The following is a 27252-nucleotide window of genomic DNA, read 5'->3' as shown; positions in this document are numbered from 1 at the left end:
GCTGTCTAACTCAGGGATCTCCAACATTTTCTTTTACAAGAGTTACTAATATTCAATTACAGTTATCCTGAACTACCAATATTATTAGTGTTGTAGTTGTGACCACACCAGAAAATATTACATTATTGGTCACCCCATGCATGATTACCAACAGTGATCACTTTAGTGCATCAAGCAACGTTGCCAGAAGTAATGTAAAAAGACTTTGGCGGTCATTCTGACCGCGGCGGTCGGCAGTCGCCGCCCGCCAAGCGGTTCCCGCCGAAAGACCGCACTGCGGTCCAAAGACCGCGGCGGCCATTCCGGCTTTCCCGCTGGGCCGGCGGGCGACCACCAGAAGACCGCCGACCGGCCCAGCGGGACAGCCCCTTCAACAATGAAGCCGGCTCGGAATGGAGCCGGCGGAGTTGAAGGGGTGCGACGGGTGCAGTGGCACCCGTCGCGATTTTCACTGTCTGCTAAGCAGACAGTGAAAATCTTTGTGGGGCCCCGAGGAGCCCCACGGCACCCGTTCCCGCCATCCTGGTTCTGGCGGTGGACACCGCCAGAAACAGGCTGGCGGGAAGGGGGTCGGAATCAGCGAGCAAGCAGCGCCGCCATGGCGGGTTCCCTGGGCCAGCGGGAAACCGGCGGGAAACCGCCGGCTCCCCTTTTCCGACCGCGGCTTTACCGCCGCGGTCAGAATCGCCCAGGAAGCACCGCCAAGGTCAGAATGACCCCCTTTGTCAATTTTGAATCCTTTTATATAGGTGCTGCCTAACAGCCACAGCTACAATGCTTCTGAAACCAAAGTAATGTCTCCCCAGCACCAAGTGATTAGGCACTCAAATATCAGCTTTTAAAATATTTTGGACATTCAACCATTGTGCCTATAAATTCAGAAAATGCAAACATTGTCATTTCCAAAACACACTTTTCAATTTTGGCATACATACATTATTTTAATTAGCCTAACAAAAGTTTCTGATTTATCGAGCTGGGCTGCACACAAGAGGGCTCCTTACACCAGTAGCCCACAAGCTACACTACTGGATATAGCCTGAGGTTGAGAGATTTAAGTACTGAATACATTTTAATAAATTAGAAATTGTATACTCGGGTGTTTAATCTAATTAATACCTATACCTTTATTGGCCAATCGTTAGTGGTTACAAATGCGTGGTTTTTCATTGTTTTTTTCGATGTTTAATTGTGAAAGTTTGGAAAGTTCTGAGATATTTAATTACTGCCCTTGGGAACCTGTGGCTGTTTAGCCTATTTCTATTAAAATTGCGCTGTACACTGACTTTTTGTTCAAGATTTTCTACCCCAACCATATCGAGAAAGTCCGGTTTGCTTGCTTCTCTTGCACACTGCACCCCATCAGAGTTGTGGGAATGCTACTGGGTGGTTGTGTGCTGTTTCGTGACTGTTTGCTGGTTCAGGTGTGCGTGGGCAATCTTTTCTTTGAGTTTTCTTTATGAAGAGGGAAGCGTGTGGTATCTTATCCGTCTGTTTGAGAAGTTACGTGTTTCAGTGAGTGTCCTTCTGACACCAGGTTCACTGTTCCATGTTCAACATTTTGTCAAGTCGATTTGGGCTTTTCCCTTGGCAATATCACAGATCCTGTATGGAGCTTTCTGGAGTGTATCCTTATTAAAACAATTCCTTTCCCTTCTTGCTCCCCCATAAACTCCAGACCCACACATCACCCAAACCTATGGGGTGGAAGGAGGACGTCTGTGAATTACCCTTCCCCTACCCCAACAGCCTGATACATGCAGGGTGCAAGAACTTTAGGGAGCCAGCCACCAGAGAAGACCCAACTTCCATGCCAACCTCTTCACATTCTCTGGTGGATTCAGGGACGTCAGAGATAAAATCGCACTAGTACTAATGGCACCCAGGTTCCAAAGAAACCAGATCTTTCATTGGAGGAGCAAGAACTCTGGAACTCTCCACCATCGAACCTGCGACAACAACCGGTCTCGCTCTCCTTCAGGAGGGGCTTACAGTCTAACCTGTTTAGAAGGCGCCTGCATTAACTTCCATCTTGAACTGCACATATGCACTCATTACTGAATTGGTCCACCCTGCCTGTACTCTCCTTCTAAGTAACCCTTCACTCCCCATACTATTTACCTTCAACAGAAAATACCTATGATAGTGTGACGTCTACAATATCATTATTGTTACACTTATCATTCACACATTCCGTGAACGGTGAACACTGACAAGCTCACTAATGCTGCGAGGTACAGTAGCCCTATCTGAAAATATATAATAATAATAATAATAATAATAATAATAATAATAAATGCAACCCTTCCCTTATAGATGCTAATTAAATGTACTGAATTCATCAATTTTAAAGAATTATAGGCAGTTCTAAAGCACTGCCACATCTTTTTCCCTTTGCGTGCAGAAAACCACACCAAATTCATCCACGCCTATGTAGCAATAGAACAGATTCAATGCCTGTCCTTTTCTTCTGAGCCAAGACAATTATCTGATAATATATTTATGACTCACATTATTGATCAATTCATATGTAATGCTGGGTGCAGAAGGATACACCCATAGTTTACTTAACAAGGGAACCTGCCCTAGGCATTTCACCCGCAGAGGGTTATCACTTACTTAGCTGAACATTCCCTTCACATTGTTTACCAGGGTACCCGGTGCATGCATTTATGCCTCCACCTGGGAAGGGTCACAGGATCTGACAAAGCTTCATAATGCATACAAGAATCCTGAGCGCAGAACATAGTATCGGACAAAACTGGGATTTTATGGAACCTTGGTACAGACTCATTAACTGTCTGCGCATTGGTTTTAATAACAGGATGCAATATGCCTAGAACCTAAGTAGTAGACGTATTCACTACCTTCCTGTGACGGACAAGTGACAAGCTCAATACTTGGCACATGGGTGCTGGACCCAGGCAATCCCCTGTGCTCCTATTATGTCCACCTCCATATGCTGTCACTCCCGTCATGGAAGTGTTGTAATGCAGGGTCAATGCCTTATCCATAGATGTTGAGTGCAGATGAGGACCACTGCACAAATGGTCTGTTTGACGCTACTGAAGTTTCCAGCTCTCTTTTCTTTTCCACTGTACAATTATGTTCTTTTCTGCATGGGCACTATTAAACTCATTTACTAATGCTACATTTCCACCTACTTTGTTACCAAGTCCAATTTGCATTTACCACTTTTTGCCGCAGACATCCTGATTGTTTTACTACTGACCTTCCCACAGACCATTCGTATTTCAAGAGTATATAAAGATTCAAAATAGAAACATGGTGTAGCCTATACCTTCTGCACAATTGGAAAATTGAAGAAACAAGGAAACTGGTGTAGAGGTAGATCTGTTACCTGAGGCCTTGTAGAGCTCTTTGAGGTGCCCCTCAGGAAGAGTGATCTGATGAACAGTCAGATCCACAGTACCTCCTCCACAGTCCACAACCACGTATCTGTCACCTGGTAAAGAGAGTAGAAAAGTTAGACAAGCAAAGCATTCCCAAAGGCTTTCCGGGTACAAGATTATGATGCATTACACTTGGCAGAGCACACCGCATCCCCAAGACACAACTGGCAGAGAAGTGCTCTGGGAGACCTATTCCTGAGATATCTTCTATGACCATACCTTTGAGTGTCTGTAGATAACACAATGAACAAACGTACATTGTAGAGATATGAATGTACCATGAAAGCTGCAGGTAGAGATCCAGTTGGATACACAAAATGAATATAATTGAGTTGGGTACATATAAGGAAATGTTACTTACTTTTAAATCTATTTCTCATTTTGGGTATATTAGAGCCTGATTCAGAGTTTGGTGGCTCTTATTTAAGTTAATCAATAGAATATCTCAAGCAATTTAAATGTTTCTAGACCACTTTTGTTCCAGAGAGAAATATCCAAAGTCTTTAAAAAAACAATTTGCATAATTTTAAATGAACTCAATGAGAATTAAAACAGAGATAGATAAACAAATGGGCTTAATCAGCCCTTTAATTTGTCCCATTAAACAAGGGGGAAAAGGAAATAGATTCACATAGACATAAGTGTAACAGGTCAGCAGGTTTCTCCAGAGGCCCCAAATTCAGCATACTGTCTTGTAGTTTTCCATACATTTATTTTAAAAAATCTAACTTCATAGATCTTTTCAAACATTACTTTTGTAGGAGCTGTGTACAATTAGTTGTTTATCAACTATGTTTTCAGCACTGTGCTTGCTGTATTGAATATTTCTGCTGAAGGGGAAACTCCATGAAAGAATTAATGTACCTTGTTCATTGTTTACAAATCTGACACTTACACTATGGAGAAGTGTAATATTTGACAGATGACGGATTAAAGCAGACTGAAGGAGAGATACAACACATTTGTGGGCTTCTCTGCAGAGAAAAGAGATGTGTTCTTTGATTCAATATCCCAAAAGCACAAAAAGGGAAGCATTCTCTACTTTGAGCCTTGATGATAGTCACAGTGATACTTCTGGGGAAGCTGACAGGCCATCATCACCTCAGTTGATATTGAGAGCTTTGTTGAAAGCTTCACCATCAAGTTACCATTTCAATCAAAGCGTCTGACATTAAGGAATGTTTTGGAAGGGGCTTTGATGTGGAGGACTGGTTAGGCTCTGGGGTCTTGCTTGATGTAAAGGTTAGATTGAGCCTTGAAACAGCCATCCTCGAAGACTTCGACAATGAAGATGCAGGATAAGATCCTGCGAACACTCCAAGAAGATTTAGGAATCTCCACTTCCAATTTGTGTTGTTGCTAGTGCCTGTCCTCAAGGTGAAGGACAGTATCTCTTAGAATATAGGGTACTAATCCAGAAGGTGGCCTTGCTCCTGAAGGTACAAATACTTACGATATTCTGTTCTATAAGAAGATTTAAAGGTTATGTAAGGCATTGTGTACCTTAAAGGAGGAGGACTACAGCTGGGAGACAAGCAAGTACCAGTCCTGTGCAGAGACAGTACTATGCTACCTTTTGGTGTTCTTTTCACTCAATGATTTCTCAAGTCAATGTCATGATCATTTCTGATCAGAATATAGAGAAGAAGGAAATTCAAATTTGCAACCAAGTGTTCCATGATTCTACACATAGGCTGATTTATTTGGTGCTGACAAGCCTTAATACAGAAATCACACTTCATCAGTGGCTAGACAAAATGTATTTTGTAGTTTACTGGATGTGCAATGTTTTAAAATGTTTGCATATTGTACAGATCACAACGTTTCTTTTCTTTAAAGAGGGGGGCAGTTTCAGGTGCTTTCTGAAACTGTGGTAAGCAGTTCCTACTGCAGTAGAGAACTGTGCTGGACAGAAGCTCTTTGTTGCAGTCACGACTCAGAACCAGGTACTTACATGTGGGTGGACTATCAAACTCAGTAGTCTGTATTTATCCCTGCATGACTAATCCTGCCCCTAGCACGATCACCTGAGGTCCTGCTGCCGGCCTGGCTCCTGCTGTCCCTGTCTGCTTTGCCCACTCAAGTTTCACCTTCCTGTAAGAAGCGGCAACACATGCTCCAAGAGTCCCTGGGATTTCCTGCAACAAACTACCACACCAAGAGGACATATTGCACTAGGTAATCAAATAAGTAGAGGGGCCCAGTGGATTTCAAGAAGCCAGTGGTATTTGGAAACTTTAGAGCGAATCAAAGTTTCCCCATTCAACTCTGCCAGAATGCAATGGAATAATGAAAACCTTTGTCCATCCCTAAACAGAATTATTTTTTTATTGTGAACTATTGGCATCATGTTTTAACATTACCTTTAGTTTGTTGAAGAGTAATAAAAATCAATATGATTTAAATCAATTTACGAGTAACTTCACAATTAAAAATGCAGCCTAAATAGTACCTCTTTCTTTAAGAAGGGCATGTGATGCCCCTTACATCTTTTACTCAACTAAGGCTTTTCTCACACATTTAGGAGTCCTTATTTCGAATAATCCAGGTACTTTTTGATCTTTCCTTTAAACTGGCATAGCTTATAGGTTCAAATTCGACAGAAGTAATGTCCATTGAGACTAGATGCTGGAGGACAGAGATACTGCCACTGTTCAAAACGTTATGGACAAAAGAAGTTTTGATATTTAGTGTGAAAGGGGGAAACACATGATAAATCCCCTGCTCCTTGAACCTCCAGATTTAACTTCAATTTGTTTTTTCACTTTGTCAGTTTCATGAATGGGGTTTATGGGCTTATTTTGCGAACATTCTTTATTAAACTGCTTACTTCAGACCTCTTGAAAGATAGGGCTGCTGTCCTATTAATCACCAGGTTCAGCTGGGAGTAAAGGTTTTCATATTGATTGGCCATCCCATGGAGGAAGGACAATATACCCCTCTTGTAAGTGGACGCCTATTGCTCCATTATTTTCAGACGTGGTGCCTATCCCCCCATTCCCTGGTTCATTCTCTGTAATGCCAGTAGCAGAAGCATTGGGTGTTCATTTAATCTGCAAGAAAAAATAGACAAAGAAAAGGGGGTTCACCTCCCCACCCCCCTATTGTTCTCCCAGTAGTTAAAATCACCTTCTCTGGTGAGTCTAAGGCAGCATTAGATTGTAAGGGATTAGTATCTAATACCGTGATTTCCTCTTCATGAGCCCTCGTGCCTGCTTCTGAATGAAAACTGGGAAATTCCTTGTTGCAAATGGGTAAATTGTGTTTCATTGAAGGTGCCCAATGATCCTGACTCTAATTGTTTTATTTAATTTGTTCAAATGTTTGTTTCCTGTTTTTCCTTAGGAACATTGGTTTGAGGGAAAACAGGTGAAATCTGAGAAAACTTGTTTGAGTCTTTGATTTCATCCACTACCACACCAGAGAATGTTTGCGGACCTGAATAGATGCCTTTCATTTTAGGTATATAGCTTCCATTATTATGTTGTTTCCTTTACCTCATCAATGTCACCCTGAAGAGGACAAACTGTTTTTATCTTCATCATGGGTCTTTGAAGTATTAAGTAAGGTGCTGAGATCGTCAAAGGCAGGAAGACAATAAAAGGCAAGCAACTCTTCTAACTTTGGATTCCTCTCTAACAGCGTGAAGCATTTGATCCCAAAGCACTAATTTGTTATCTACTGAAGCCACAAAAGTGGTTTGTGAGTGCAAAAGGTGCAAAAGGTCAACCTGAAAACCTCTCTTATTATGTTGCAAGTTTAAGGCCCAATTTATTGTTTCCAATATATGACAAATAAACAACAGAACACCTGAAGAAAAGGGTTAATTCTCTTACAAGCAGGACAACATTTGGACTTAATGCTGGTCCTGCTCCCCTCTGCCATTCTCAGAAATGAGTCTTGCACTGTATCTCCCTCAAACCCTCCTAGATCAAGAAAAGACCACATATCAAAGATCACCTCAAGAGGTCCTCTGCAAATGTCATCTTCCCCTGGAGAAAACTCCTTGGTCATTAGCAAGACAGAAGCTTTTAGTACAACCATTTGAGAAAGAGACTGAGATGTTAATGGCAACAAATCCACAGCAGACTTGTATACTTCAGCTACAATTGTCATTAGGGGATCCAAGTTCTTGATATCTGAGTCACTTTTGCAGCCATTGGAAGCTTGCCCGTGTATGTCAGCTTTGTAGGAGGGTAGGATTGAAATAGCAGTTATGGGAGGATCCACATATCTTCAGCTATAAGGGGACTTTAGACGTGCAAGGCTTTCGCCTCATTTGAAGCAAATATACACAAATTCAATGGTGGGCTTAGCACTTCTTTGTACTTACGCTAAGGCACAACGATGTCGCAGCACATGCAAAGATATATTCAAAGCAGACAATATGCATACTTCTGCGGATCACTAGTACACCTCAGTAACAGTGCCAGATCCCAGTGCTCTTTCTCGTGTCTAAATGCAATGATTCTCTTGGACTGTATATTTTAAAGAAGTGGCTTGTACACATATCCCCTATCTAAGGTCTTTGAAGAGGTGAGAACACCCTGCAAACAAACACCAAAGCAAGCTGCATTTAGAGAAATCAGATCACCATGTTTACGATGCCAATCATCAGGTGATAATCATTATTTGTGGAATTGTGATGCTTTATTCATATAAAAGTCATATTTCACATTGGATGGGGTGGACAGGTTTTGTGCAGATGACAACACATTTTTATGTTAGCCTTCAAAATCTAGCACATTGTCATCCGAATCTGGGTTCATTTCAGATCTTTCCAGGAACCACTACCCTAGCTCTCAGTCTATTTCCTTTTGAATTTATGTTGGTCTCTTTTACGCTGCTTCACCAGTACAGTCACAAGATCTGTTACTATCTCTTGATCTGGTGGTTGTTCTAGAACCATTCTCCTTCTACATACCAATTGAACAGGGTTGTCTCCTAGCACCTAACTGCTGAGGATGTACTCTATGAGTACTGACTATGGTTTTAGAAGGTGCTGCCAGGTTCTACTTAGCCTCAATCCTCCAACCACTCTCGCAGGATGGCTCTTGGTCAAGGGCCTTAAATGATACCACATACAGCAGTTTCTCATGTTGCTGCCTGGTCAAAGGTGTGACCTGGACCACCCCCCAAATCAGTCTGGTCATAAGGGTCCTTTGCAATGTATTTATATCTCCCACTATTGAGGATGGATTACTGTTGGACATTTAGACAAAAAAGTACAAAAGGAAAGTGTATAGCCAACCCCTATATTCCAGACTGTAAGTGAATACCCCTAAAGATTGCAAAGCAATTGTAAAATGAGACATTACATTCATGTTAAGCCGCATATTCAGGGATATCTCCACTTCTAATACTGGTACATTCTGCATCTTCCAAAAGACACACAAGACAGAAACCCCAGTGTACCTAACCATCTCTGGCTTCAATAAGTTCACTTAAGCTATGTCTAAGTATAATGTTTCTATTTTAAGATAAATTGTACACAGAATGCACATCTTTTTTAGAAGATTCTAATGATAGGGAAGGTGCTGCTCAATGTTCTTCTGCCTAGAGAAATGCCTCTATTGATGCCATCTTTCACTATTCTAACATTCTACATGATGTTGTTGTGTGCAACAGAGTTCTGCAAATAAAAAATCAGTTAGACGGCCCTGACAAACTAAAACCAGACCTCATGAGATTCATGCTTAACATGCAATTGTAATTTCAATTAAAGGAAATTCAAGAAAAGAGTTGAAAAAGGTATGAACACACAAGTGGCATTGTAGTGTGTTAAATTCTATATGATGGACTTGGAGCAGGCTTCTCTTGGTACATACAATGAAACCACTAACATTTGCTTGCTACACAGGTGAAATGTGGGAGGAGAGGATTCCTTCAAACACTTAAGCTCTTTCATACATTGCAACTGTCCCTGTTTAGAAGGGAGGCTTCCAAAACTGTAAACTTTGTAAGCTTTTCCCTCTTAAACTCAATCCACTGCAGCCAAAAGGGAAACTATGATTCTCTCTTTTTGTGGCAAAATCACGTTCCTACATGTCTCCCAATGTTACAATACAAGCAATATCTGTAGGCCTGTAAAATTTATTTTGGAAAAAAAATGAATGCATCTCTTATTAATTATGATCCTTAAGACTGTCATGGAAAACAGAAGCACTTGACATCTGGAAGAAGCAGCCACCCGGAAAAGGTAATGCTTTCAATGGGATGGATAGTTAGACAAGGCCACCAAGTCGATAAAGGGCAGCCATTTGGAAAATAACTTAATTTTGAAACTAATGTTCTTTAGAAGGGGCGGTTATTTTGAAGGATGAGGCACTGAATTGCCGACTGTCTTCTACAAAAGGTGCCATTTTGAAAATATTGTATATTTTTAAAAAGTTTCCACAGAAATCTTTTTAAAAATATCCAAAACAGCACCCTAAACATTGACAAAATAGTTATTGCCAGAAACCATGAACTAGCAAGAGCATATAGGAAAGGACTATCTACAGTACCTTCCTCCAGCTCGGACCAAAGTTCTCCTATGACATTTTCCACCAGAAAGGTCCGACTCTGACGGTTACGCCGAATGTGCTCCTTGGCTAGTGATGAACAGAGAGAGAGAATGACCAGAGTGAGACAGCATGATCAGTCTATTAGCATATTTAGCATGCAGCGAGGACAGATAAAGTATGATAGAGAATAGCATCATTACAACAGATTAATGCACGGGAGGTGTGAGCAGACCTTTTACATTATATAACACAATTACATGTGTTCTCTCACCATGTTGAGCTGTTTTCTAGGGGTGGTCCTTTCCCGTCAACATCTTTGAGTTCGCTGTTATCTTTATAAATGGAGCTATTCAAACTTCTGTCTGGCTATATGTATCAGATCAAGAGTCCTCTAAAGGAAACTGCACCAGTATTCCAGGACTCTGACTACCTACATTTATATCTAATAATAATATAAGGTTTCTTGGTGGGTGAATTGAGGGAGAAGTGAGTAGGCTCTTAGTATGTTTGATGAACAAACAGCAACAGAACTTTTCAATCTGCAAGTATGGCATCCTTGTGGATCAATAAACTGAAAGGGCTACGGTAGTCATGAGATGGGGCCGGTAAGAAAGTTAGGGTTGTGAGGAGGTGGCTAGCTATGTTGTGGGGGGGGGGGCAAATGAGGGAACTACTGCTCCAAAACAATAACTCTGGTCGGGGATATCTTTACAAGTGTCCAAATGGGTCACTTAAAATCAACCCTGACCTCTTAAAAGGCTTCACATGTTTTTGCCAATATGCTATGTGTATGGTGCGAGCACTCTTTTCACAGATAGTTATCACTACACCTTGCATTGAATGCTTAAAGCCTGAGGTGTTTGGCAAGTGACCTGTAATCAATACTGACTGTCAGAAAAGGGGGTGATGTATCAAAGGGTTTTACCCATTCTATGTCAGTAGGTAAATCTGATAGTGCATTTTGGCTAAGATTCTTATGAGCCAACCATTTCACCAATCAGTGAAAGATTTCAACACTGCCAAAACAGCATATATAATTTTAAATACTCCCAGATCCTCTACAGTGTATAACATAATTATATTAGACCTAAAACATGCTCATAAGTTCTGTTCTTTTAATCCAAGCACACACAGTGAGAGAAACATTATTGAAAATGTAAAGTTTGCCTGAGAACCACTGTGACTCAGCATGACTTGGCAGTGTATTGCGAGACTCATTTTTAGGAACACTGGTATTATCCCAAACACCACAGGTGATTGTCCCTTGGATACATGTGAAATGAACAGTTGTGCAAGCCTAGTTCCAGTATGGTGTTATGTACCTGGTTTGGGATTTGAACACTTCCCATCATAAAAGTCATCGCAAGAATTCCATATTTTCTAAAAAAAAAAAAAAAAAGAAAATATGGAATTCTTGAGATGACTTTTATGAAGGAGAGTCTCATAATACACTACCAAGTCATGCTGACTCACAGTGGTTCTCATGCAAACTTTACATTTTCAATAAAGTTTCTTTATGATGGGACAATGATCTGGAAATGAGTGCAAAGATTTTAGATAGCACTTCCTTTGATGTCAATAAGTGTCTAAGGACTCTTGTGATGTCACTTCTGCTACCACTACCATTTCGGTAGAGTGGTGCCACTTGGATTACCAAGCTAGCCATCAACATCAGATACCCGCGGTCCTTCTAATAGAATTTGTCTTTTTCTGTCAGCAAACAGAACACATGTGTATACCCTATTGTAACATTACAGCATCATGGAACTATAGGCCCCACCAAAAATGCCACACTTCATATTGATGCTCGACACGCTAAAGACCAAGAGACTCCATAGTTATTAGGAGACTTGAGATTCCTTTAAAAAGGTATACAATCACATGTGTGCAGGTAAGAGAACACCCAAGCGCAGACGCATTCTGAACAGAATAGCTTTACATGAAAATACAGCACAGCACATGAAACAGATAATAGTTTGGGTGGTTGACATATTCCAAGAGGGACGGATTAAGGAGTGATGGGCGAGACAGTTATTAACACACGCAAGAAGACAACATATAAATTATCTATGCACCGTTTTAACATATTTACGTGATGGATGGGAGAGAACAGTAATTGGGCTGGATCTGCTCAGGTTAAGAGGCTTCAAAATGAAAACCAGCGGATGGGGGGGGGGGTGCTCCTGAGCTTCAGGGACGGTGTTAAAGGGTACGGGGTAGTATATCGAGTAAGAAAATTCAAGATTGTTTACAGAGGTTTTTAAGAACAGTAAGGAGGGGAAGGTTGCCAGAGCACTGGGATGGTGAATGTGCAGAGAGAATATCAGCAAAGGAAGAGGGTGAAAGTCCATGCACGTTGCAGACAATAGGAGAAGCTTAATTTGGGCTCTGCTGCTGGAAGAAATCCACCCTGCCTGTAGTCAGTGAAAGGAGGTAGAACGGTGCTGAGGAAAAGAAGAGTACTCCGGCTACAAGGTTAGTAACTTGGTCAATGAAAATGATGAAATTCAGGACACCCACATGCAGACTGCTACAATATACACTGTAAGTCAGTTTATGGAGAACCTAGTGGTGTGTTATATTGAAGAGCTGATATTTGGCTGTGGTTGCTCTGATTTGGAAAGTTCTGGTAGCACAGTTTGCCTTCAAGAGTACTCGGAGGTCTCTACTTGGGGAGAAAAGAAGATATGAGGTGGACATGAGATTAATGGAGTTGATTGGGATGGGTGGAGGAGACTGGAATATAGATGATGTTGTGTTGGAAGAACAGAGCATAATCATGTCTGATCACCGTGAAACTATAGAAGATTTGAGAGTGAAGCTAGGGTATTAAAATAGAACTTCTCAAAAGGTGTGTGTCATTAGTGTACTGCAGGATTCATGCAGGGTTTAAGAAAGTCAGGGGTGAAACTTCCACATATCCATCCAATGAGGCTATCTTAGTGTTCAGCCATGGAAAATGCAACACTTTGGCAGGCACGGCTCCTATGCTAGGGTGGAGGAGCGTCACCCCACCTCCCCCCCACCCAGCAGCGGCAGCTGAAAACTTTTAATAAAAAAATGATAATAAACTATGTTTATTATATTTTGTATTAAAAGGGGTGTGCCATGGACTGTGACGAGCACTAAGGGGGAGTGCACAGCACTCCCCCCTCACTGTGCGTGCATGTTTGGCCGGTCGTCTCAGGCCAGCCAAACACACATGTGCAGTAGGCTCTCTCCAGCCCTGCACTGTGTTGCCGGGCTGGAGAGAGCAGGCACTGGCTTCCAGTCTGCCTGGGAGCGCCCTGGCTGGGCTCTCTCAGCCAATCATAACGCTGCTCTGAGCAGTGTCAGGACTGGCCCAGGGCAGGATGGGAGCCTGTGCGTGCAGGCGAGGACAGAGGAGTGGCGACATGGCGGGGAATTAAGGTAAGTTTAAAAAAAATATTATTATTTTATTTCTCCCCCTTGCCCCTTTTCCCTCCCACAAGCTGCCAATGCACTTTGGGAACATTTGGTGTGGAGAATACTATTATGGAAAATTACTTTCCTGACGTTTTAAACTGTGCATGAAACTGGAGAAGTGCTCTTGTATAAGACTGCTGATCAACCGGTATACTCCAACCCACCAGATGCACTCTCACCTGCATAAAGAGCTGGACCAATTCTATAGAACCTTTCAAAGCATGATAGGTGGGCTGAAGTTGGAAGGGGGCGCATCTCCGACTAAAAGTAAACGCTCACTCCCGCATACGGAAACAGCTGTACATCTAACGCCTCTAACAACCCTGCATATCAAAACACTTAAGAACATAAAAGCTTAGAAATACCACATAATAACACACACGCACACACAAACCCACAAGAATGCGCCCAAACCATTTAACTGGTTAAGTCGCTAATGATGCTCCTCAAAAAGCTGCCTCCACTGGGTGAACAGCCAACTGGAATGTAACCAGCATTTGCTAAAGCAATAGATTAGGGACCAAATAGCTTTATCAAACAGTTCAAGCTTTGCAGCACAGTGCCTCTGATACGGAGTTGCATGGCTAAAGAGTTTTGTTTACGCTTTTGACGTGACTGGCAGCTTCATGTTTTAGGTGTGCACACCACGCATGCAGTCACCTCCAAATGACACCGTTGCTTTATATTTTAGCTACGGATCCGAGTTGGATTGGTAACTAAAAAGGTAAAAAATTTGTGAAAGCATTTTTTTTATGGATTGAAGGAGCAATTGTAGCGGAGAAACCACACTGACAGGGGGCGCAGCATGGGGGAAGCAAAGCTGGGGACGAAAGAAACAGGGAAGTGCTGGGAGGCCAAGCAACATCGGGGGACAAGGGGCTGAAGCAGCATGGGGGTGCGGGTGGGGGTGTTAATAAAACCTAAATCACGGGTCAGGGAAGCAATACAGGGGCATGGGCAGGGTGATCAAATGAAAGAAAGAAATATGGAGCTAGTGGAGAGAAAGCAAAGGGCCATGAAGGCAAAGCGGGAAGAGTGGAGGAGAAGAACACAGGGCGCAAGAAAGGAACATGGAGTGTGACAGAGTGGGGAGGACAGGCACATGAAGGAGTCAGTTGGAAAACACATGCACTCTTGAAGAGATAATAAAAGAAAGGAAAAAATAGCTCATAAAAAAGTGAGTAGTGAAAGGACACAATATTGCCTCAATGCACAAGGGTAGGGAATAAAAACGTGACAAAGGACTGCGGCAAACACAAACAAAATGCTCTACAAAGCCTCCCTTTCACGATCATACAAATCCTATTCTGATCATTACCTAATAAAAAAGCACTACTAAACAATAACTTGGACTGACAGATGTCCTCTAACGAAATACACTGACAACAAACCATATCGACTCCAGTCAAGGACAATCTATGGACCACAGAGAATGCCCAGGTTAAAAGTCCAACAGGACAATACAAAATCAAAACCACACTGCAAGGTGGGATGAAATACAATCTTATTAAATAGGTTTGGTGAGTACTGAAACATTCGTTTTCTTAAAATGGCTGTAAATAGTGTGTACTATGGCAATAGTATTAATTTTGACATTCGAACTGTAGCAGAGTGTGAATCAATGCACATTCACCTCTATACTTATTTCAAATAAGGCCCATGTGAAATTTTCATTATGCTGGCATAATCTCATGAAATTTTGTTACACGAAACTCCCAAAATTGTGCCATTACACCACATTTCGTAATGCAAATTACAAAGATTTCACACACCCCTAATTCTAATACGTTTTCAAGAGAAACGTATTTCTAATGTCACAGTACATTATGTATATGTATTTTTTTTTTATTAAAAGGAAATTGTTAAAGGGAACGCAGGGCTCTTCGCTGATATAGGGAAAATAACTGTTTTTAAAAGCATACAAATGCCTCTTAAAAATAAATTAAGTTGAAGAGGTTTACACCTACATTTAGTGCTAGGGTACAGGGGAATCCAGAGGGATCTCAGCATTTGTTGTGGAGCTGGATTCTAGATCCATAATAAATCAAGTTTCAAAACCTTAGAAATTATATTTGTATATATATTTAGCACATGATCACTGAAGCATCTTGGCGCTATACCATGCAGACTATGTTGAAAGCAAGTACTTCAACAGCCAGGTTAAATAAAAACTTTTTAAAATTACGTAGAAGACCTGCAGAGCAAATGAGGGGTGAAGCTTGTTAGGGAGTTTATTCCACGTTGTGGCTGCCAGTACAGATAAGGCTTTGTCCCCTAGCGGCATGGTTAAGGCTTTAGGAACAGCCAGAAGGATTGGGGACTTTACCGGGGAGTGGAGGCTGGATTTAGAAAATAAGTACAGGACAGCAGAGCCATTATTATCCAGTGTACAATCACTGTTGCCTTAAAGAAGACTCATTTCCTGATAGACAACCGATGCAAAAATGTAGGGACGAGAGAAATGTGATCCCGAAGGGAAGTGTCAGAGAGCAGTTGACCGGCAGTAATTTAGAATAATTTTAGAAGTTTGTTGAAGCATCATAGGTAACAAACATTACCGTAGTCCACGAGAGAATAAAGTTGCGCCAGGATTACAAGGTTGTGGTAGTTCATGTCATTGAAGAATAATGTCAAAAAACCCAGTAAGGTTTGTAAATGTATGCCTTGCAGGTTACATTAATCTCTTTGATGAAGGTGCACAAACCACTGAGTTATAGTACTGGGCTTGTACCTTGTGGCCTGCAGGTGGCACCAGGATCTCTGGAGCAAAAGCGTTCACCGCTGAGCTATCCTGCGTAAAAAAAAAGATCCGAGAAAACCAGGAGGACCACTGCCTGCAAGGCTAGGGTTAGGAGGGGCAGGAGAACCAGTTCAGGACCAGAAGGAGCAGCACCGAGAGGAGACAGGGGGAAGGGAAAAGACCAAGAGGCAGACCAGGAGGAAGAGTAGGAATACGTGGACCAGGCAGGATCAGGAGGACAGTCCTGGCCAGGGCTATGGAGACCAAGACCAGAAGCATCAGGAGGCCCAGAAGGACCTGGAATAGGAGGATGAGGGTCAAAACTAGGAGGAAAAAGACCAGGGTCCAGAGCCGGACCAAGGAGACTATGGAGGGCCTTGAGGAAAGCAGACTCAAGCAGGAGGAGGAACCGAAGGGGCAGGATGAAGAGGAAGAGGAGGACAAGACCAGCAGGAGGAGGAGAAACAGGACGATGATGATGAGAAAGACCGCAAGGTAGAAGAGGCGATGATGAAAGAACAGGGGGAGAAGAAGGATCGGTAGGAAAAGTCAATATTTCAGGCCAAATGTATAAGAACACGCCTCAGTTACAGGGAGCACACTTGCTATAATCGTTTCTTACTTCCTCGTTGTAGGCCAGAGACTCTTTAGAAGCCTACCTACTTTTTGAGGCTGCGGAAATCACTGCTTAACCCCTTCTTATATCTAATATTGCAGTCTATAAATTGTGACCAATTAAGTAAACCAGGACAGTTTCAGCTATTACATTTTTCCTCGATGCCAGTTTCTTTGAGGATAGATTAGACATAAATGTGTCAATTATGGAGAACTGCGCAGTCACAGCCAAGACTCCTTCGCACCCCGGAACTCTCGATGCGCACATATGTGTCACACAAATAGCATTACAGGTTAATATAAAAAAAAATAGAAAATCCACAAAAAGAATGGCATTTAGTCGATGTTTAGTTTTCGGAAGTGAGCGATTGATTTTCCGTAGGACCCGGCACAATGCACAAAACCAAACTTTGGCCACTAGATGGCAGGATACGAGCATTTATTTATGGACGGAGATAGGAGAACAGTATGAAAACGCATACTGTGCTCAAGTTGTCAGGCAGGACACATTTGTTTTTTCCTGCAGAGGAGGCGTAAAAGCTTACGTTTTTGAAAAAAGAATACACTCCCCACCCTTGTGTCCTAAAAAATACACACTTATTAAAGACAAGACCTCTCCTGTGCATTTCACCTGACAAACCATTGGATGCTATTTACTTACCCTCTTACTACAGTAAACCAACTCTGCTACGGTGTTCACAGCGAACCCTGGTTTAGAGGTACGATTACTCTGGCTGCAACAATTGTTCTCAATTTGATGTAGTAACCGCCCGGGATGCGGGCGGGCTCACTATCGCACCTCACATAAGGGGTCAACCAGGCGACCCCTGCCTAACTGTAAAGTGTGGGATGATCCCAGGTGACGTAAGTGCGAGGGTTTATGTAGAGGTGCGGGTGGCGGGAAGAGGGGAGTTTTTAGCAGCCCGCAAAGAGTGTTGACTAATCCGATGTACCAATAAAGCATTTGTCGAACGAACCCCAAGCTTCAGTGTCGTGTCTTGGGCCCGACAATACATTTGGGACAATTACTTTTCCGATGAGTGTGAAATGATGAGAACTAGCTTGTGTAGTACTAGGTTTGTTTGTAAAGTTCGAAGCTGGAGTGGGTTGCACTCTGAACTCCCTCAATAATATTCATGGGGTAGGTTGCACATTGCGACTACCTCTGAATGAACACATTTACAGGAATGAAAGCCTGTAAGGGTCAGCAGACCACGTTTGTTATTGTGATTCAATAAAGAAAATGTTTATTTTTAAATACAGCCCATTTTCTTAAAGTAAACAGAGCTAAAGCAGCTATATTTTCAAAAAGTTAAAAAAAAAAAAAAAACACTGAAAATTGGGCCCGCTGTCTCATCCCCCACCACCCCTCTTAAACTTTTATAAAAAATTACATGGGAGACGGAGTCCAAATGGAACCCCTTCACTTTTGCAAATATGGTACCATCTCAACTCAATAGTCAGTCAGTACTTTTCAATGGTTTGCGACCGGAAGACGGTTGCAAAACATTAATACATTGGACACAGACTGGGTATTTGGACAGACACCCTCAACACGCCTTTTTTCCGAATACTAAAACGATAGTCCGTCTCACTGCCATTTAAGGAGTCAGTAGAACTTTGCAGACTCCTAAAATGGAATTCGTACATTACAAAAACCATTTAACATTTTTAAATGCAGATATGGAGCACTGGCAACCACAAACATGTATTGTACATCTTGTTCCCCGATGGGCCTGATTACGAGTTGCCCAAAGGAGTATCCCCTGGCATCCTGCTCAAACACAAGGAGCACATTTGCACAAAAAGATAGTTCCCTTCACTGCCAGGGGCTGCTATGAAGAACTGTGCTTTTGACAGCAAAAATGTTTTTGCTTTTAGACAGTTTTACAGAAACTATGACGGTTCAGTGTGTAGCGTTTTCGTTTTCCTTGGTATTTAGTTTAGTGATGCAGGACTTTAACTGTGGCAAGAACAATTTCTATTATTTACCACAGGCAAGGGCTGTTTATTCTTTCCAATCATATTTTGCCAAAGGAAACATCTTTATTACATAGTGAACTCCGTTGCTGGCCCGTTTATCACCAGAAAAAGTGGATTCTGTGCTTTGCTGTCGAAGTGCCCAGCAGTTTTCTGTTTTTGACTATGCTTCTGCAAGATGGCACCAAAGACAAAATGTGTTGGTGCTTCTGCTCCTGGCCTCGGAGGCATCGGCAGACAGTGCAAAGGTGTCCACACTGACACATCCAGAGAGCAGTTTCACATCACTCAAGTTTTATTCAGAATAAACACTGTGTTTTTAGTGCTTATGATACAAAATCTATTGGTTCGCTGGTCCCAGGGTTGTGGCACAAAGGCATTACAAGCGAAAATACAATTTTAAGATGCATAGTGTTAGGGGAGCTTAGAATGCAGCTCTGTAGGAAAAATAACTTCAGGCATTAGCAGGTGGGGAAAAACACGTATGGAAATTTAAGTAGAGCTGTAGGGGACAAGAACAGAGACCACCAGCGGGAGAAGAGGAGACAGAACATCAACTACAGGAAAGCATCGACACTGCAAAGGGAAGACCTTGACACACAAGGGCATGTAAGTGCCCTTTCAGGGACACACTAAGCATCTTAATCATCGTGGCAATAGTAACACAGTTGATTCTACTTCACTGACATTTCACTCTGTGGTTAGGATTTTGTTAAATGTTATGGGGTCCGAGAGGCAAGATGCACGTCGCCAAAGATGAAATAGAAAATGATGAAGCAGAAATTAGTAACTAGTGGGCTTATGATAATCAGAAGAGGAATGCGGATTGAGCTCGAAAATACAGAAGTTAACTAAAGAGAGATCTCTGATGAGACATGAGGCACAAATAGGAAGAACTCCATTGAATCATGAGACAAGCATGACTTGGGCTTACATACCAAAAGAGACACGTGAAAACCGAATATTAATGCCTCAATAGATAAAGTAGGTGCTGGCAGTGCAGAGACAGGGGGCAGTGTTGTTGTCAGGGCACGTAGGCAGTGTCAGATAAAGTGGGACGGTTATCTGAACATCACTTCTAGTCAAATGTCTCTAGACGAGCAGTGATCTTGTTTGTTTACGTTTCCAAATTCTTACCTTGAATATATTTTTGTATTCCAATGTAATTATTTATAGTCTATGTGATAAACATCATGCAGTTAGGCCTGGCTTGCCCACCTCTAGGTAAATCAGTAGCAAAAAACATGCACTTGACATTAACATGTATGTCATCCCCTCAATCACTGACCAACAACCTTGGATGAACTTGGCTGTAGGTATACAATAGTGCAAGCATCAACCACTCACATTGTCTACTGAAGACCACATCACATCCCGCAACATGGGACCTGCTTGGTGACACCAAACACAAAGAATCCAGAGGCTAACAGAGATTCTATTTATGATAAATCCAACATCACCCAGCACGAAGGGACGATGTCAGAGACATAGAGTGAGAGGAAATGGTATTATTAGAGAGCCTAGGGCCCGCTAGGAGGTGCAATGCTATGTAGTTCATCCTATGTAGACCACATGCTTTTGTCCTGCAAACTAGTGATTGCCACAAGTATGAATCATTAGTTATAATGTAGAAGTGACACCGGCCATATGTGGTTAACTCAGCTTTACCTACACCCACATATTAACTATGCACGTTCTGCACTGCCTCCGGACAGCTATAAGAACTTTTGGTCCCCAAAATGTTACCTGGTACTTTAAGCAATTAGAAAAGATGAGCCATGCGATGAAGTCAACACCCCATCACTGTTAACAGTAACATAAGGTGATATTTGCTGCTCTCAGACTGGCCAGTCTCTTTTTTACATTATATGATAAACCTTATTCAGCTAATATTCTTGCATTTTGGGCCCCACATTGACAATAACACTTCAAAGAAGCTTCGATAGCAAGAGAGCAAAAAAGAGGTAATGCCCCCATTATTTGTGATGTTCTAGGGCATCATAACTCAGTGTGATATACAACGTCCATGCATACAGATTAAGTTAAGTTTAAATACACTGTGTAAACGCCACGGTGGCCGGGTCAGTAGGGCTGTAGCCATTCATAGCGGTTTTGCTGCTCAAGTCAATCATCTGGTGGAGGCGGAGCTTCCTGCAGTAGATAGAGGCACCTTCCGGTTCAAGGGCAATGATCAGTTGTTCAGGATTTGCAGGCGAGGCCATACCTGCCTGTGTGCAAAACAGAAAAGAGAGAAAAGGACACTCTGTCAATACTGAGAGGCACAAATGAAAACACCAACCACAGTACTGCCACAGTGTAGCGTCGTGCACCTGTCTGGACTCCTGTATTGACATCACAATATTGAAGTAGAATATGCACTGGAATGATAATTTCTAAAATTACGAGAACATTAATGTCATAATAAAAATCAACATATACAGGTTGGTAGAGTATGAACCCTGTCATGCTTATAGCACCATATATATTATTACTACAATGTCATGGCTACAGTGCCTGCCTGGAAGGTGAAGACACTGCCATGGCAACTGGTGTTTTAAATACTAGACTATTGAACAACTCTCATGGCAATGTTGTTTTTTTACATATTTTTGAATATATTAAATAAATAAAGTGGAGTTTTGCGAGGTAGGACAATGTGCAAACTGATGTATTTGTGGTGATTCACATTCCTGCAAATTAGAATGGAAACGGAGGTTGCACCCTGTGATAGTTTCTGTGATCTGATGGATGTCTCTGCTACCTCAGCTGCATGTCTCATATCAGGATTAACAGGACGGGAGGTAACCTGCTCCTGCCTGAGCATCCTAAGGAGCACCCTGGCGTGACGGACTGCCAGTGACTATTTCAGCATGACTACTCATCTCTGGCTGCTGGCACATTGAGTGTAACTAGGGTATATGTGAATCATATGCATGTCAGGCTACCACAGCCCTTTTGACTTTATTTTCATGTAGGACCTCAAGGGCTTTAAGTGGGATGAAAAAACTGGGGGGTTCTCTCAAATTAAGGGGGTGACTTAAAAAACGTAAACTAGAAATCTCTGCTTAGCATAGTGTGCCGTCCGACTGGTATTTTTCTGCTTCTTTCTGTCGCTGCATCCAGATATATAATACAACAAGTAACATTACACCTACAGCAAACCAGGACTATTGGCTTTGTGAATGGTTGTTAGTCGCATAAGATAAGTAAGCAACAAGAATGGCATCTTTGTATAAAATAGTTAAAATGCTTCAGTTCTGAATTGATGAGACTGAAAGAACTAAAACAAGCCTCTTTGAAGTTGCATCAAAAGCAGTGAAAGATGGTATTGCTGCCAGGCAAGATTTTTGTTTTCACTGTGAGGGTGAAGGCATTAATGAAGAGCCCCATAGCGACCCCAATCAGCACTTGCTTTTTAGAACTGCTGGTGTTGAGCACCGGCAGGACCCGCCCCACTTAAAGCCCTGAGCACCCCACAATACTTAAAAAGTACCCTAATTAAACGGGCCTTGAAAAATTTAGGCAGTACAATATATATATTTTGAAAGTGTCCTGGCATAATATGTTAGCACAGTGGCATATAAGAACATCAACTCTATTGGACTTGTATTAAGAGGAGCACATATTTTAAACAATTATTAAGTCGCTCAGGAGCTTTTCAAATGATTTAGGGCCTAATTTAGAGTTTGGCGGACAGGTTACTCCGTCACTAACGTGATGGATATCCCATCCGCCATATTACGATCTCCATAGGATATCATGAGACCGTATTAGGGTGGTTGCGATATCCGTCACAGTGACTCTACCACACTCTAAATCACTCCCATAGTCTTGTCAATCATGGAATGATACTGATGATTGACTGTATATCACCCTTGAGACTGTGACCTGTAATTGGGATATAATTTACACTACTTGTGTTTCATAAAACAAAAAAAGTCGTTTTTAAAAACTGTCTCAGAGGTGCAATGATGGTCAGCAAGTCCTAGCACAGTATATAAAACTGGTGTTACTTCTCCTGTCATTGGAGTTTCTTCTGATATGCATTTCTTCAACGGTTTACAGCTTTTCACTTCTTTTGCAGTTCAGTGCTTCTCCTATTTGGTACAGGTCATGCAATATTTTTAAACACACGTATGATTGATTTACTGCAGCAGAAGAACACTGCGCCTGGATGCTACGACAAACCTTTCCCTTTTAGGAATGCCTAGAATACGTACACATTTTAGGCAATATCTTTGAGTGTAAGGGTTTATGCTGTAAAAAAGGAGCACGGCGCCCTATTTTCAGCCTTTTCTTAGCGGTATAGGAAGCCCCAGCAGAGGACCGAACTCAGCGCAATTTCAGGCTCCATTGATATTTTTGCAGACTCGCTTTTGTTTTCAAGAATAGCCCTTAGCTGGGAGGTAGAGGGGTGGTCTGGCGAGGGAGTGTAAAAAAGGTGTAAAACAGCATTAGACGTGCATCACCTTCTTACACCAGAGGCTCGAATTACATGGGCATGTGCCTTTTTTCGGCCAGCTCAAAAAAATACATATTCATCAACTTTTACAATGCGAGGTCCTGCAAGTCAGTAATGTCAAGTGCCACCGCGAGCATGTGAAAATAATAAACTCAAAACAATTTTTAAAGTTAGTATTATGCTTGAGTAGTTGCCATTTCAACAGTATTGTAGCCTCAAAGCCCTACTCCGAGCAGTAAATGTGCATATAAACACGAAGAGAGCCGTTTTTTATTTTTACATATTTCAAGCAAGTATTTTAATTGTATCAAGTCTCCTTTTAAAAAAAACGTTATGGGGTGCTCTAACTTGCAACCTCTTGCTACAGACGTCTGATTGATTTGCACACTTCTCTGAAAGCTCTTCTAAAATAAATAATTAAATACGTTTTCTTTAAAGGCCTGATTACATATGCACCATAATATTGTGATCCATGTGCAAACACTTGTATGCGCATGGATCACAATTATAAGTGGTGCGAGGGTTATTGTGCCTAGTAAATTCCAAACACATTGGTGTCGGATTTTATTGGGTGTGACAATTATTGCATTCACCACAGGTCACTTGTAATCAGGCCCTTCCATCCCTCAAAACAAGAAAATTAAAATTATTCTACCATTATTCGGGAAGTCATATTCACAATCATAGCCTGAATGTTGCCTACACCCAGAACAAGATTGGTAGTGCCTGTAATTCATCTAAACAATAGTATCATGTCTTCAAAACATTGTCTCTCCCAGCGTAAACTTTATCCTTCCTGGTTCACTCACAATAATTTTGCAAAGACATGATATCAAGGTAAATTGTAGCTTCACATCACAGCTAACTTCACCTTCAGTGGCACCCATATCTACAGACCACCGGGACCATGCTCAACTTTGCTGACACCATTGCAGACTTTGGAGCACCTCCTGTCCTCGACATAAGCTACTACATCCTACTTGGAGACCTGAACTTCCACCTGGGAGAAGACGTTAACCCCAACTTTAAAGCACTCATCAAAAACTTTAAAACCTGGGCCTCACCCAGTGAGTAAAGGAACCTACCCACACTGCTGAACACCACCCAGACCCTACCTTCACTAACTTTGACAGCATCAGAGTGCACAAACACACACCAGTCATCTGGACAGACCACACCCTCGTCAATTCCAGCATTACTGTCTTGTTCAAACCACATGCACCATCGCCCAAACAGCCTGCTGAAAATGGAACAGCATCCTAGATGAGGACTGGAGCATCACTCTTAACATTCACTGAGACAAACACAGCAACTTCCTCCATAAATCCATCAAGAATTTTAACAACTGGATCACTGCCTGCACCAACTCTCTGGTCCCCCTCAAGCACAACAGTACAATGAGATCCAGACACGAAACCAGTTGGTACATAAAGAATGTACCAACTGGTTGATGAAGCGCCACTGCAGACACCTAGAGCACAGATGGAGAATGAAACAAGACAACACAAACCGGAGTGCATTCAAATCTGCCCTGAGATGATACCATCAAAGGATTCAGACCACTATACGCACAGCCCTAGAAGACTGCATTGACACAAGCGCCAACAGAAGCAAAGAAATATTGAGCTTCATGAAAGATTTCACTGCCATATACAGCAACTTCAGCCCACAATCAGACCTGGCAGAATTTACCATCCAGCTCCCATTCTCATCCAAGCAACCAATGCTAAGCACATGGCTCATCATCACCCTGAATTACACTGCCTCCACCATTAAGTCCATGTGGGGGGGCCCCATCGTAACCTTGCCCCACCACGCCTTCTCTAGAGTGCCATGCTCAAACCCATCCTGAACACCTCCACCTCTTCAGTGACCTTCCTAGATGCTTGAAAACACACAACAGTCCTCCCCTTGCTGACGAAACCATCCACCTATGCTTGCAAGCTACAGACCTATCTCCCTGCTATAGTACCCAACCAAGGTATTAGAGAAAATCATCAACAGAAGCCTCACCAAATATGTCAGTGGCCACCAACTCCTTGACACCACTCAGTCTGGATTCAGACTCAACCGCAGCACTGAAACTGCCTTGATTGCTGCCATTGACAACACCTAAATGATCCTGGATGGTGGAGACACCATACCCTCATTCTCCTGGATCTCTTCTCAGCATTAGATACCATCTCCCACCCCACCCTCATCCAATGCCTACACAACATCAAAGCTCAAGGACCTGTATTCTGCTGAATATGTTCCTTCCTGACTGGAAGAACCCAGTCAGTCAAATCTGTAAACTCTAAGACCCACCCCACCACCCATACCAAATATCTTGGGATCACCATCAATAGTAAACTTGATATGACTGCCCAAGTCATTGCTGTCACTGCCTCATGCTTCCACACCTTGAAAACGACAGGGAAGGTTTTCATATGGCTCCCAATCAGCACTCAGAAAACAGCTGTGCACACCCTCCTCATTAGCATACTAGATTACAGAAACACCTTCTATGCTGGTATCAACAAGCAACTCATCAGTAGGCTGCAAACCAAACAGCTGGAATCACTGTCAACCTCCACCACCACACCCTTATCACTCACATCACATCACAGTTCAAGGAGACCCACTGGCTCCTCATACACAAACTAGCACCATTCAAATTCTTTAACCACACTTTCAAGCCACTACACTGCATTTGCCCAGCATACCTCAATAACAGCATCTGCTTCCACAAATCATCCAGACACATCCTCTCGACCGTGCTCCTACTGGCACACATCCCATATACACAGAGAACCAGATCCAGTGGGCAAGCCTTCTCCTACATTACTCCTAAAGTATGGAATGACCTGCCGCTATCCATATGAGCCTCTTCCTCACTTCATGGATTCTGCAAGAAGCTGAAGACTTGGCTTTCTGAGTAGTCTAACTAGGCCACAGGCAGGGCTAGACCCACACTGCACAGTGCCAGGTTACCATTCTGGGTGATATTGTGCTTTACAAATCAACGTAACATAATGTAACATAACATAACTTGAAGCTCCCTGCATCACTCCTGCATTACAGGAAGTAAGCCCCTAATCAGACTTTTCCAATTCTCTTACACTCCCTGCAACCTTTTCATTTATGCAATCAGATGTCAAAAAAATTCTTAAGTTCTTTCAGTTTTCATCACCCAGATACATCTGTAATCTGACAGAAGGCAAGAATAGCCCCTTCGTGATCCACCTGAACTGAAATGTCAAGTGTGCTCCACTACAGGTGCCGCCACCATTGCTTAATTTGTAAAATAAGTGGCAGGGCCCACATGTTGGCTCCAAAGCTGCCGCCAGTGTTGCAGAGAGTTGTGGTGAGGAATACCAAGGCTATGTAGCCTTAATTTCCTCACATGCACCTTTAATCCATCACCTGACATTCCATGTCCCCAAAACGTATTCCTACATGTTCTTTTTATTCTTTGTCTTCCCCATTTGTCACTGGGTTCTCGTCTTTCTCCTCCTCTCGTTTCCCCCTTTTGCATTTTTCTCTCTCACTCTGGGTCAAAGTCTGCTGAGGAAAAATAAGAGCCGGTGCCCAAAAATAAAGGCCAGTGAGCCCTACCTGCATCTTTTGTCACAAATTAAGCATGGTGCCCTCTAAACAAGCTCAAGCATTTTGTCATTATTTGTACATCCACATGTGCTGCTGAGATTAGAACTATCAGGTGTCCCGTGCATTCATCTAAACTGCAGCAACAGCTCAACACTTGAATGTACCTGTTTACTGAGTGACTACAAAATGTGCATCTTTCTAACTGCAGCATAGGAACCATACTTCTACACATTAGAGGAGGGCTAGTGTCTGGCGATGCATGACACTTTTGACTAAATAATTCTTCTTTGCATACATCTGGGTCACTGTTTACATAGTGCACTCAATGGCACATAGGGCCCGATGATGAGAATGGAGGCTCTAGGTCCGCTGCATCCTTGGCGGTCCGACCGACAGATTTAGATGCTGGCAGTTGGACTGTCACAACCGCCAGGTTCAGAGATCCTGTGGTTGTGGTGATGCGGAAAGCTGTGGTCAAGCACAGAGGTGCGGAATTTGGCA

General features: G+C 42.4%; 1 protein-coding gene across 2 annotated transcripts in view; it reads right to left on the bottom strand.

Moving 5' to 3' along the window:
• Window positions 1-27252, bottom strand: part of HSPA12A (heat shock protein family A (Hsp70) member 12A) — a 365561-nt gene that overhangs the window by 33650 nt on the left and 304659 nt on the right. The window contains exons 7-9 of one of the 2 annotated variants that reach the window (XM_069239265.1): window positions 20758-20929; window positions 9920-10006; window positions 3362-3466 (exon numbers count right to left, since the gene is read on the bottom strand). In XM_069239265.1, coding sequence (XP_069095366.1) covers window positions 3362-3466; window positions 9920-10006; window positions 20758-20929 — 364 coding nt within the window. The remainder of the gene's footprint in view (window positions 1-3361; window positions 3467-9919; window positions 10007-20757; window positions 20930-27252) is intronic. The other variant, XM_069239266.1, reaches the window with a different exon arrangement.

Source organism: Pleurodeles waltl, chromosome 6 (assembly GCF_031143425.1).
Source record: "Pleurodeles waltl isolate 20211129_DDA chromosome 6, aPleWal1.hap1.20221129, whole genome shotgun sequence".
Classification (NCBI taxonomy): Eukaryota; Metazoa; Chordata; class Amphibia; order Caudata; family Salamandridae; genus Pleurodeles; species Pleurodeles waltl.
The sequence above is the reverse complement of the archived record's forward strand: the minus strand, read 5'-3'. Positions and strand labels throughout refer to the sequence as shown.